Source organism: Dendrobium catenatum, unplaced genomic scaffold, assembly GCF_001605985.2.
Source record: "Dendrobium catenatum unplaced genomic scaffold, ASM160598v2 fragScaff_scaffold_390, whole genome shotgun sequence".
In the NCBI taxonomy this organism is placed as follows: domain Eukaryota; kingdom Viridiplantae; phylum Streptophyta; class Magnoliopsida; order Asparagales; family Orchidaceae; genus Dendrobium; species Dendrobium catenatum.
In genome coordinates this window covers 5,164,686-5,177,633 of record NW_021318852.1, presented here as the reverse complement: position 1 = coordinate 5,177,633, position 12,948 = coordinate 5,164,686, and the positions used below count along the sequence as shown (strand labels likewise).

At 36.8% G+C, this 12,948-nt stretch overlaps 2 protein-coding genes across 6 annotated transcripts; one reads left to right on the top strand and one right to left on the bottom strand.

Moving 5' to 3' along the window:
• Nucleotides 1-3,225: 3,225 nt before the first annotated feature.
• Nucleotides 3,226-10,559, top strand: LOC110097525 (protein FAR1-RELATED SEQUENCE 5-like). Of its 4 annotated transcripts, none has more exons than XM_020823943.2 (2): nt 3,226-6,070; nt 10,421-10,555. In XM_020823943.2, exon 1 carries the CDS (start codon nt 3,619-3,621, stop codon nt 6,058-6,060), a length of 2,442 nt encoding a protein of 813 aa, XP_020679602.1. In that variant the 5' UTR covers nt 3,226-3,618; the 3' UTR covers nt 6,061-6,070; nt 10,421-10,555. The 4 variants fall into 4 exon arrangements, with proteins under 4 accessions (XP_020679602.1, XP_028549854.1, XP_028549855.1 ...); XM_028694021.1 differs by lacking the exon at nt 10,421-10,555 and adding an exon at nt 6,980-6,997 and having other exon boundaries at nt 3,226-6,065; XM_028694022.1 differs by lacking the exon at nt 10,421-10,555 and having other exon boundaries at nt 3,226-3,453; nt 3,540-6,965.
• Nucleotides 8,877-11,770, bottom strand: LOC110097526 (short-chain dehydrogenase TIC 32, chloroplastic). 2 transcript variants are annotated; one of them, XM_020823947.2, is made up of 8 exons: nt 11,227-11,770; nt 10,441-10,672; nt 10,273-10,352; nt 9,970-10,123; nt 9,757-9,835; nt 9,567-9,648; nt 9,430-9,473; nt 8,877-9,301 (listed from the first exon to the last, which is right to left on the bottom strand). In XM_020823947.2, exons 1-8 carry the CDS (start codon nt 11,345-11,347, stop codon nt 9,131-9,133), a joined length of 963 nt encoding a protein of 320 aa, XP_020679606.1. In that variant the 5' UTR covers nt 11,348-11,770; the 3' UTR covers nt 8,877-9,130. The 2 variants fall into 2 exon arrangements, with proteins under 2 accessions (XP_020679606.1, XP_020679605.1); XM_020823946.2 differs by having other exon boundaries at nt 9,430-9,476; nt 11,227-11,766.
• Nucleotides 11,771-12,948: the final 1,178 nt, after the last annotated feature.

Genomic DNA, 12,948 nt, shown 5'->3' with positions numbered 1-12,948 from the left:
TCAAATTATAAGTGATTTTCAGTATACTTTTTTTTAAAAGTAGAAATAAATTAGTCGAATAACATTGTAATTGTTTAATTCTAAAGTAATGATAAAGCTATAATAAGTAGATCATAAGACAAGACTTCGAAAATTTAATCAAGCATATACTGAAGATGTCCGCATTTTAGTTTTTTAATTGCACTAGTGTTTCATTTCATGAGTTCATTTATTGCGAATATTTTAATGGATGATTTAGGTTAGGTACGACATACATGTATATAAAAAAATATCCATCCAATTTTATGAATACTATTATATATATATATAGACACACACATATGTCATGCAAAAATTATCTTAATCGGGCACAAATCTCAAGGCAAAAATCAAGTTTGAAGCTTAAAAAATTAAATTTGAGAGCATCTGAACTCCGATTTCAGTAAACTTACAGGCAAACAGAGCGTCTCGGAAATGCAAATCCAACGACACCAAATTCAACTCAATCCGAGCCCAAATGGGTCCGAATCAATGACCCTAAACGCTATTGGAAAGTTCATACCACAATTTGAGTTACTAAGTAGTCTCCGATTTTAACGAGCTTATAGTTGAATCGAGCGGCTCGACGAGCCGAATCCAACGAGCCCAAGATCGCCGAATTCCAAAGTCAGTAAGACCTTCAAATGTCTGATAAACGATCCATGATCAAGGGATTCAATATCGGTCTTCCATCGAACCACTCCACATTTGTCCCTAATCTCTCATCTATTTACAGGTCATGCCACTCCAGAAAATCTATAAATAGACCCCTCATTTCTCATGAGAGGGGACCCAAGCAAGAAGAAAATGAGGAGAAGAGAATAGTAGGAGGGAAGAGACTCCTTCTCGACCATCGCCGGAGTTCCGCCTAAACTCCAAATGACGCCAGAATTTTGCCCGACTTTCACGGGACGCCATAATTCTGTTTGACTTCTACGGGATGCTAACATTCTGTCCAAGTAACAACAGAGTTACCCCCTGACGCCGAAACTCTGCCCAAGTGATACCGGAGTTCTCATCGGCCACCAACAGACGTCGGACTTCTACCTGATGCCAGACCTTCACTCATTGCCAAGTTTCTACCCGACGCCGGACTTCTACTGGTTATCGGACTTTTGTTGGGCATCTATCCGAAGATGGATTTCTTTCCATTGTTAGACTTCTACCTGATGCCGTCCTTCTGACCTTCGTCGTCAGACAATAGTCCTTCTGACTTACGTCGCCCACCAACTACAATCCTTCCGGCCTCCGTCGCCAGCCGACCGCGGTCCTCCTGACTTACGTCGCCCGCCGACTACAATCTTTCTGACCTCCATCGCCCGCCGACTACGATCCTTTTGACTTACATCACCCACCGACTATAATCCTTCCACCCTCCGACGCCAGCCGACTGTGGTCCTCCTAACTTACGTCGTCCGCCGACTACAGTCTTTCCGACCTCCGTCGCCCGCCGACTATGATTCTTCTGACCTCCGTCACTAGACTATGGTCCTCCCGACCAAACGATCACGTCAATAGTGACTCTTTGTATTCACATTATGTAATGCACTCTATAAAAATGTACATCAAGCTAAGGTCTTCTCCCAAGGAAGGGACTCATTTGTAATCAACTACAATACTAGTGGATTCATTTAAACTGGGCTAGGCCCCAGGGTTTTTCCCCCACATAAAAATCTTTGTGTCTTCTAAATGCTAGACCCTCTCTCTTTATCTGTGTGTGTGCTAGATCTTCGTATATATATATATATATATATATATATATAGAATTAAAATTTTTGAGCCATGAAAATCAATTTAAAAAGTTCAAACTTAGTTTCACAGCTGCAGGCGAATTGAACAATAAAGATAGATATGTGGAGTCATCAATTTGAGAAGTATGATTTTGCACGAGATATTTGGTACAATGACTTCTTTGTTTGCGAACTATGAAAGCCTGTCTTGATTGATATGATCTTCAGTTAATATTTGAATCGATAACTTTTAAAATTAAATTCAAAATTATTGGAACTCAAATTTCAACAAACAAATAGTTGATCTGAATGCCACAACTAGATGAATCTATGACACCTAAAGTGATTCAATTTAAGTTCAAATGAACACAAATCAAGTAGCGTAAGTATATTTACAACTTTCAAGACATTCAAGATCATTCAATTTTGAGATTATTAAATATTGAATAATGATGTAGGATTAAGATGATCAATATGTGTTATTCGGTGTAGTTTTTTGAATGCTGATAGATTGACCCAAATGTTGTTCTTAAAAAAGCTATAATTACGACTTTGTTTTTCTACATGGAAGTGTGGTTTAAGAGTTGAGGGAGCTTAAAAATTCTATTACATTATTCATGATTACTTATGTTGATCATAATTAACAATCGTTGTCTCCATCGAATGCCTTAGCACTTGACTAATAATATCCAACTTTTATTATTAGACTTCAGTTGTTCGATTATGGACACCCAACCTCTATAATATCTTCAACAAGAACAAGACAATTATTACTAATTGTGTATAGTATTCTCTTCTTTAATTATAAGGAAGGATGCATTATTATATCTTTAATTATATAGTGGATTATTACATCTAGGATAAATCCTATGATTTTAGGTTTTTTTCCATGAGAAATTGGATTATTATATCTTTAATTATATAATGGATTCTTTCAAGTAGAATAAACCCTGCGATTTTAGGTTTTTTTCTATAAGAGATTATAGTGTATCTTATAATTTTTATTTGCGCATGTTAAATTTTTTATATAAAACTAATATATTAAATATGTACTCTCAACCATTTTAAGTTTTTTAACTCTTAACAAATAGAAAAATGGAAAAAAAAAAATCATATTTTATGATTATTCAAGCTCATTCAAATCACTGAGATTCAATCCCCACAAAGCCAATTTGATTTCATAAATAAGTATGATTTCAATCAAAGCAATCTAAATTGGATAGAATATTTTATGAAGATAATCTTAAAAAAATTATATTTGTTTTCTTGAATTTTGAATTTATGTTTGCGCTCTCTCTCTCTCTTATGACTCTCATAAATGGAATAAAGTTCATAATTTATCTAAATATTAAAAAATTATTTTAGTTTAAAACAACTTTAATTTCAAATTAATTTGTTTGGACTCTAAATTTGCTCCCTTCAAATAAATTGTACTCAATATATGTAAATATATTTTATTAATTTAAAATTATATTTTTTTGATAAAAAGATTTGGACTCACACGTGTCGTGCTCCCCGTGGTGTCGAACGCCATCGGTTCTCTTCCTCTTATCGCCCTCTCAAAGCTCTCACCTTTCCCATCCCTACAACCTAGGTCGGAACTTTCCCTCGTCCGATCCCCCTCTTCGTCTTCCCCGCTCTCTCTCTCTCTCTCCACATTTCTTTTTTCTTCTCATATGCGCCACTATAGCAAGTTTCTGCTCAGGTGAGTTCACGACTCGACATTTCCGTTGTCGATTTTACTGATTCAGTTTCTCCTCCGTCTGAATTGCTCACCATTGTTTTGCCAAGATTCAATTTGGATTTTCAAAAAGATTGCATATTTTAAGTCCTCTAAACCTTATTTTGAGCCTGAAAAGGGACAACAACAATGTCCCAAGCAGCGGAGCAACCCACCTCTACTTCCAATGAGGGAACCTCTGAGAAGAGCTGTGTTCCTAAGCTTCATATGGTTTTCGAGAGCGATGAGAAGGCCTACCAGTTCTACTGCTTCTATGCTAGAGAGATGGGTTTTGGTGTCAGGAAGCATTTGGTAAAGCGTCGCTCTAATGGAACAGTGTATGCGAGAACGTTTTGTTGTTACAAGGAAGGATTTTGCAGGACCTTGAAGGAAGGGAAGAAGCCGCGGCCAGACGCAAGAACTGGCTGTGGTGCACATATTGGTGTTCGGCTTATGGATGATGGTAAATTTCATGTTACTGAGTTTGAGGCAGAGCATAACCATGAGCTGGTAGAAAAGGTCCCAGAATTTCAATTGGAATCAAGTAATGAATTGGTAGTGGATGGTAAAATTCGCAAGAGAATTTTCCGTGGGAAGCTTGCAGGAAGGCTTGTTCACAAGAGTTATATTCCTTCTAATTGTTTGAGCAATCCGGTGCCTTTGGAAAATGTTGATAACGAGGATTGGGTGCCCAAAGTTGATATCGAATTTGAGGATGATGAGGAGGCATATGAGTTTTATATAAATTATGCAGCTAGAATAGGATTTAGTGTCAGAAAGCATCTGGTGAAACGAAGGACTTCAGGCATTGTGTATTCAAGAACATATGTTTGTCATAAAGAGGGTCAAAGCAGAAAAACTAATGAGCTGAAGAGAGATCAACAGCTTGTAAGGGGTCCCAAGCCATATGAAAGGACAGGTTGTGCTGCATCCATGACCATTAAGATTATGAAAAATGGTAGATATCGTGTTACTGAGTTTGAGTTAAAGCATAACCATCCACTGGTAATTCCCTCGAAAGCCCACTTGTTCAGGTGGCGATGGCGGAGGGGTTTAGTTGGGCCACCAGTTGATTTTATTGCTTTGGGGAATATCCAAGAGAATGCATTAGAATTATCTGATAACAAGAATGAAGCACCTGAAAGTAATGAGAGTCCAACTTTTCTGTCTACCAGGTACAAGAATAATGAACCATCGAAGCATTTGGCTGAGATGCTTCCAGGGGATGTTGGAGCTGTAATGCAATATGCGCAGGAAAAGCAAGCTGAAGACCCATCCTTCTATTATGCTTTGCATTTGAATCAGAATGAAAAATTAGCAAGCATCTTCTGGGCCGATGCGAAGTCCATGGTTGATTTCGAGTGCTTTGGTGATGTACTGTGCCTCGACACAACATACAGATCAAGAGACTATGGCAGGCCATTTGCGCCTTTTGTTGGAGTGAACAATCATAAGCAAATAATTATTTTTGGTGCAGCATTGCTATATGGCGACTCCGAAGATTCTTTCAAGTGGCTATTTAAAACGTTCGAAACTGCAATGTCTGGGAAACAACCAAATGTAGTCCTCACAGACCGGTGTGAAGCCATGAGCAATGCAGTAGCTGCTGTCTGGCCAGATACAACTCATCGTATTTGCGTGTGGCATATCCATAATGATGCCTTGAAGCATCTAAATTTTGTCTTTCAAGGCTCAACAACATTTGCAAAGGATTTCAGCCGATGTATGTATGATATAGAGGATGAAGAGGATTTTGTGTTGGAATGGACGAGCTTAATAGATAAGTATGATCTTGGCAGTAATTCTTGGCTGACTAAGTTATTTGAAGACAGGGAGAAGTGGTCTTTGGCATATGGGCGCCAAGCATTTTATGCTGATATAAGAAGTTCTCTTGTTAGGGAAAGCATTAGCCACAAACTAAAAGTGCACTTGGGTTTGGAGTGTAAACTGTTGGACTTCTTCAAGCATTATGAGAGTGAATTGAATGAGAGACGCTATGTTGAACTGCAAGCTGATTTCCATGCTTGTCACAGTTATGGAAAGATGCCTGCTTCAAAAATGTTGAGGCAAGCTGCTAATGCATACACTCCTGCAGTGTTTAAGATATTCCAAATTGAGTTTGAGTTGTCGATGGATTTGATGGTATACAATTGTGACAATGATCAGGCTACATACATGTACAAAGTTAAAGCAGAGAACTGCTCAAAAGAGTATATTGTAAGATTTGACACAGCAGGTAATACCATTATCTGCAGTTGCAGAAAATTTGATTTTATGGGGATTCAATGCCGTCATGTTCTGAAAGTACTAGATATCATAAATATAAAGGAGCTTCCTCCACAATATATATTGAAAAGGTGGAGAAAGGATGCTAAGAGCGTGAATCTAAGAAGCATTCATGAAATAGAAGTTGATAATGAAAATAAATCTGCACTAGGAAAGTGCTGTAGCAGTTTGCGTTACATATGTAATAGGTTTGCAGCAAGAGCTGCAGAAACTGAGGAATCGTGTGCATTTATTGAAACTCTATCAAATGAGCTCATGGATGAAGTATGCAAGATTTTAAAAAGAACTCTCCCTGAACGGCCTTAAAGCTAGTTAGGTCAGTTTGAAGCATTTTTCAAGACAATTTCATACTTTCCTATTATTGTTTTTTTTTTAAATTCTGGTATCACTTCGATGTAGATCAATTAGTCAAAGTTCTATTATCATTTCTTTTTTTTATTCTTTTGAAAAGCTTGCTTTTTTAATTGAAACGTTGGTAGTACTAATCAACTAGTCCAAGTGGCCTCGATTTAGATGTCAGTCAATTGAGTTTAAGAGAGATTACTGGATGGTTGGCCCAATAGTTCCGATGAAGACCTTTGGAGCTGATAGATTAAAGGATTCATTCGGTCTATTGGCTTGCTTATAAGGATAACCATTTTATCTATATTGAATGGTGCTAAGCCGCATCCTTCTATAACAAAAAGTATGGTGTCTTCTACTCAGGGTGTAGCTAGCTTGATAGAATCATAGTTAATTAAAATTATACCAAATTTTATTTTATTTTTAAACCTGCAAGTTAATCTAGAAAAGAACATCCTATCAGTAAAGGCTATTGGTTCTAGGTTCCAATCCTGTTGAGATGGGCTATGATTTATGTCTCTGTTCCTTATTTTAGTTTTATTATCTTGATAAATATAGCTAGGGTGATTTTATACTAGCTTTATGCTTTGGTAACTCCATTGGTATGGAATAGCAGTATACAACAATGTTACAGGGAATGAAAACTGCACTTTTCATTGAGAAGGCTTGCCATACTAACCAAGGCATAAACAACAACAATAACAGCACCAATAACATGAAGCCTTTATCCCCCCACTACGTGTTGTTGACTACATGAATCTTTTTTCTGCACTGTCTCTTATTAAGAGTCAAATTCTTATTTAAGTATAATAAAAATGGTCATTTCTAATACTTTCTAATAAAATCTTTTTAGGCTTACCTCTATCTTTCTTAAAATATGCAGGATATAATACATCTACTCTCTTAATCGGGTCATCAGAAAGCCGACGTTTTATGTGAACAAAACATCTAAGGCGGCTCTCTATAATCTTATATGCCAGCAGAGCTACTCCAACCTTGTCATGTATATACTTGTTTCATATTTTGTCTCTAAGTGTAAAGCCAATCATCCACTTGAGCATCCTCATCTCTGTAACACTTAGCTTAATTTTATGCTTCTCTTTTAATGGCTAACATTATGCGACATAAAGCATTGTAGGTCTCACCACCATTTTATAAAAAAATCCCTTACATTTGAGGGGTACTTTTCTATCACACAACACGCTCGATGCATTCCTCAACTTCAACCATCCAACTCGAATTCTACTAATAATATCCCCATTTATTTCACCATTGTTTTGAACAATAGATTTGAGATATCTAAAATGTGTGCTCTTTTTAATAACTTAATCATCCAATATCATAGTTCCACTACTAGATATGTTACTACTAAAATTATACTCATGTATTAGATTTTAAATCTACTCAAACGAAAACCTTTAAACTCTATGTTTGACCTCCACAATTCAAGTTTTCCTTCAACTCCCTCTCGTCTTATCAATATGAAGAATATCATCAACAAATAGCATACACCAAGGTACTTTCTTTTGCAAATGTTTGGTAAGAACATCCATAACTAAAGCAAAAAGGTATGGACTTAAAGCTGATTCTTGATGTAATCCAACTGAAGTTGGAAAATACTCTAATCGCCTTATGTTTGAATACAAGTAATAGTTTCTATATACATATCCTTACTGCTTGAATATAGGCATTATTAACTTCTTGCTTTTCTAGAACTCTCCAAAGCACTTCTTTTATAAAATTATCATATGCTTTCTCTAAATAAATAAATATTATATGTAGATCCTCCTTACTGTCTATATAATTCGCCATCAAATCTCTCAACAAATGTATAGTTTTTATAGTAGTCCTACCCGGCATGAATCCAAATTGATTTTTAGAAATATTAGTATCACATTGTAACTTATGCTCAATTACTCTCTCCCATAATTTTAATTTATGACATAAATTTAATTCCTCTATAATTTGCACACTTTTGTTTACACTCTTGTGCACACTTTTTTCTTAAAAATAACAACCAACACACTTCTTCTCCACTCATCTGACATCTTTTTTATCTTCAAAATAATATTTAAAAAATTTAATAAGCTAAGAAATTCTTTGATCTTCTAAGCATTTCCATACCTCTATTCGAATATCATTAGGTCTTAATGAATGGTGATAAAGTAAATAAATTAGCCTAATAGCCTATTATAGAGTGACTTTACGAAATGATAAGACTTTCTTTGGCTATTTTAAAAGTCTAATGAAAAGCTGTAGTTAGAAAAGTTATGGTGAAAGATTAATGACTTTTGTTTAGTAGATTTACAATTGAGCTGTGGTTTGGTATATCTACACATTTGTTGTTGCTTGAGATGTGCTAGGGAACACATTTGAGCATGTAAGGTGGTGCATTGTTGTCTTCAGTGATAAGATTGCCTTTCTGGTGATCTCATGCTGGACCTTCCGTGGCTGGCCACACAACCTATGACAACTTGGCAGCGAGGAAGTCTTGGGCTTCATCGACAAGGGATGAATAAGTAAGCTAGAGGTCCTTGCCACATTGTATGTAGCCATCACTGTGTTGGCAGATGTGGGCGGAGTCAAGTGTGAAGATGGTCAAGAGTGGGGGAGATGAGGTCACAAAAGCATTTGAAAGCTAGATTTTTCTCGTGGTTCAAAATCACTGTAACTGCTCACATTTCCTATAGTATGGGTGGACGCAAAAACAAACCATTGCCGTGAAACAGAAATTTTTTTTCTAAACTCAAAAGCTAGCTATCTAACACCGAATCAAAATATATCCCAAGTTAACATCCCAATTGGAAAAGATATTAGTAAAAAATCTGAAGTCATAAACTCAAACAAGCACCATATAATTTAAATATTGAAAACTAAGAATCTATATAGCAAATGTAAAAAGGCATGCCTGGTGAAATTGTTGTTGCTCTAGGCAATTGAAAATCATAGATTTCTAACTTGTTTTTACTTGTGGGAGTTAGAGATTGGATTGGTCACCGATTTCATCATTTGAAAGAATTCATTTGCATTAGTTCTACTTTCCACCTTTTCTAAGAAGCTCTTCGCTAAATACCCACAGCTTGTTGGCTAAATCATTATCCTTTGCTTCAGGTAAAGGATTCTCCTCATTGCAGTTGACATAGTATTTGCCAGTTGCATCTTTTACTTTTGGATTTATGGCTAGATAACAAGTTGTCGCAGCACCCTGCAGATGTTAGTGCTTTTCAGATCTAACAAATAACTAATACTTTCATGAAAGAGATTATTTACTCATTTTTAGATTTTTTTTTTTCTGATTTGTCCCCAAATAAAACAGAATTGACATTATTTTACCTGCGGGATGGTCTTTAAAAATGGCTTCAAACAAATTCCAAGTGCTGCTGCAGAAACAAACAAATTTTTTTTTATTTTTATTTTTGCTTATTGACACACAAAACCCAGAAAAATGTGAGTGAACAAGTGTTATATACCACTAAAGCCTAGGAAGCGGGTTATATTTGTCTGTATTAGTCCTGGGTGCAATGAATTGGCTGTGACATTGGAACCCTCTTCCTGGTTATCATTAGATGAATATTAGTGTGCTTTTTTTTTTTTTTTCACTATCAGCATAAACAAAACATTTGAAGATATTATAAATTATTGAGGGATTATCATTCTGACCTGCAGTTTCCTAGATAGCTCATTTGCATGAAGTATATTTGCCAACTTGGATTGGCCATATGCAGTAAAACGTTTGTAGCTGCCAAAAGATGAAAATAGAGTCAGCTTATCTAGTTCTGTAATGGCCTATAAAGAGAAGTGGCTAGTGTTTTTATCCAATTTGCAGGCTCTGTAGTTCAATGAGAAATTGTACAGGGAATGGGTCCCAATTGCCTTGATTTGTCATTTAGCTTATCCAAACTGAATGGAAGTTCATATCCTCTTCGATGAGCAGACGATGATACATTAATAATCCTTCCCTGAACTCCAGTTTCTTTGGCTGTTGATTTCATCTTTTCCAGAAGAAGTTTTGTTAGTAAGAAATGACCTGCAATTTCAAATGAAAATTGAAAAGAAGGCATCTTTCAGGCTTGCTTCATTTTACTCGTCAGCGTTTCTTGTAAAAGCATAAATTAAGATAGATTTTCCTTTTCATGCGGCATCCATCTAAATGCAACCAGTGTAAACTTTTATTACCCAGGTGGTTTGTGGCAAACTGCATCTCTATTCCATCTCTTGATAACTGAAAGGGGCAAGCCATTATTCCTGCATTGTCTCTGTTAAAAACAAAATATTTTATGTTACTGTTGCTATTTGTGATGTGAAGCTCATTTCTTTTCTACAGAAGTGGTGAATGTTGCTTACATTAGGATGTTTAGGCGTTTATTTGTTGAAATGAATGAGCGTGCGAAGGTCTCGACTGAGTCAAGGGAGCTGAGATCCATCTCCATGACATGGAGCTTTGCACTTGGATTTTGTTCAAGGAGGCTTTCTTTTACCCGCAGGCCACTCTCAATTGTTCTTGATGGGATTATGACTTCAGCTCCTCGCAGTGCTAGAACTCTTGCTGTCTCTTTTCCGATGCCATTTGTTGCACCTGGACTATGAGGTAATGAAGTCCCATATTAGAAATCCTGTCTTTGGGCTACTATTAATTTTATTGGAGTAATTTTTTCAGTTATTGTTGCAGCACAATTTATTCATCAGAGCACTAGTTTAGAATAATGGATTGGAAGAGTTTTGAATTTGAAAACTAAGGTTTCATTTGGGACGGCTTTCTTGCTGCTTCTTAAAGCAGCTTTCTAGTAAAAAAATTTAATTTTTAAACTAAAAAGTTGTTTTAAAAAGCAGAAAAAAAGCCATCAAGCCTAAGTTAGGATGATTGTTTTTAATCTTTCACAAAGCCATAGGTTAAGTTGTAGTGTGGTGCAGAGATTGGGTATGAATAAGGATCAATCTTTCCTTTGCATAAAACCATTTGATTTTATGTTATTACTTTCCATTTCCATGTCTTTTGCTACCATATCTTTGTACATAATTATTGCCTGATTCTGCTTCAACTTTTACCATGCCATTTTATAGGAGCTACGTAAGTGAAATCAAAAGAGAGAATATGGAAACAAATCCGACTATGGCAGAGACGAAGAAAACCTGTGACTATTGCAGTGAAATCATGGGCATCGATCCCCTCAGTAACCTCTTCTGCTGTGGATGAGCGGCCAAAACCTGAGGCACCTGTGCTTGTTCTCCATGGCCAGCCCCACAGACTCATTTGCTCTGCAGTTTTTATGACCTGAAAGAAGAAGAAAATTTTCTGGAATGAGAAGAAGCAGACTATGCTTCACTGTTGAGAGGTACGCGGAGCTTTTATATTCACCGGCCGTGTATATGGATAATGTTGTTGGATTTATGGGTTTCAGTGGTTGACCATGATGAGAGGGAGATGCTTTTAGCCATTTGATTGAAATCCAATGGCTGCTATTGATGATTGCGATTTTTCTTTGGTTTCTACTGATTTAGAGGGTCCATTATTGGGCTGAATAGAGCCTGTTAGATTTGGGCCAACTCCTTCGTGGGCCCTCGTTCAACTCCACTTGCTTCGAACAGCCCGACCTCATACACCCCTGAACTCATCACCTACTTCGAGTTTATCATTGATATTTATGCCAATGTCTGTACAATGCTGTTGCTTCATGTCAAATAATTTGAAATAGTTTTTTTTTTAATTATTTTATAGAGTAATTTTTAAATAATTTTTTTTTTAATTTAAGAAATTTTGTATTAAAAAGTTGTTTAAAAAAACAGTAAGAAAACCGTTTCAAATGAATCCTAGGCACTGTGAGGTTCATTCAAAGTTGATTCAGTGTACTTGGAATTATGGTTAGTTTTGACTTGGAATCTCAAGGAGGGATGTACATATAATTACAAGTTAGAAGCCTTTTTTTGTTATTATAAGGATGTTAATATTATATAGATCTATGTGTAAAAATATATGTAAACAATGAACTAAATTTTATATCTTATCATCACGCATTATATAAATGATTATAAAATTATATTTGTTGCGTCCTGGAGTATTCGCGGCAGTAGAAAATTATACAGTTTAGCGTCTTAGTGTTGTGTGAAGATCCAACACACAAGCAGATAAGAGAGAGTGTGTAGCGTTCGTAAGAGACATCAGAGTTTTTATGTGGAAACTATTAAAAAGGGAGAAAAACCATGGGGCCTGGCCCAATTTGAATGAATCCACTAGTATTTGCAATCGATTACAAATGAGGCCCTTTTTAGGGAGAGGGCCTTGGCTTGATGTTACAAATGTACGTCATATAGAGCGCATTACATGGTGAGAGTTACAATCATAGACATGTTTGCTTGGTTGGAAGGGCTATAGTTAGCACGAGACAAAGGTCCGAAAGATCGTAGTTGGTAGGAGACCGGGGTCAAAAAGACCATTGTCTGGTGATGGAGGTTGTAAGGACTGTAATCGGCAGGAGATAGGAGTCCGAAATATTGTAGTAGGACGGTGGTACTCCGGGAGAACTCTTAGCATCAAGTGGTGGCCCGATTGAAGTCTAAGTCTCATGTTATGGTCCGATAGAATTTTTGGCCTCACGTGGCGGTCCGGCAGAAGTCCGCGACTAAGGTGGTGGTCTAGCAGAACTCCGGACGTCAAGTGGTGGCCCGACGGAAGTTTGAGTCTCATGTTGTGGTCCAATATAATTTCGGGCCTCAAGTGGCAGTCCGACAGAAGTCTAGGACTCAGGTGATGGTCTGGCAGAACTCCGGGTGTTAGGTGGTGTCCTGGTGGAGCTCAGGGCCTCAAGTGGTGGTCCGGTGGAAGTCCGGGCCTCAAGTGGTGGCCTGGTGGAGCAT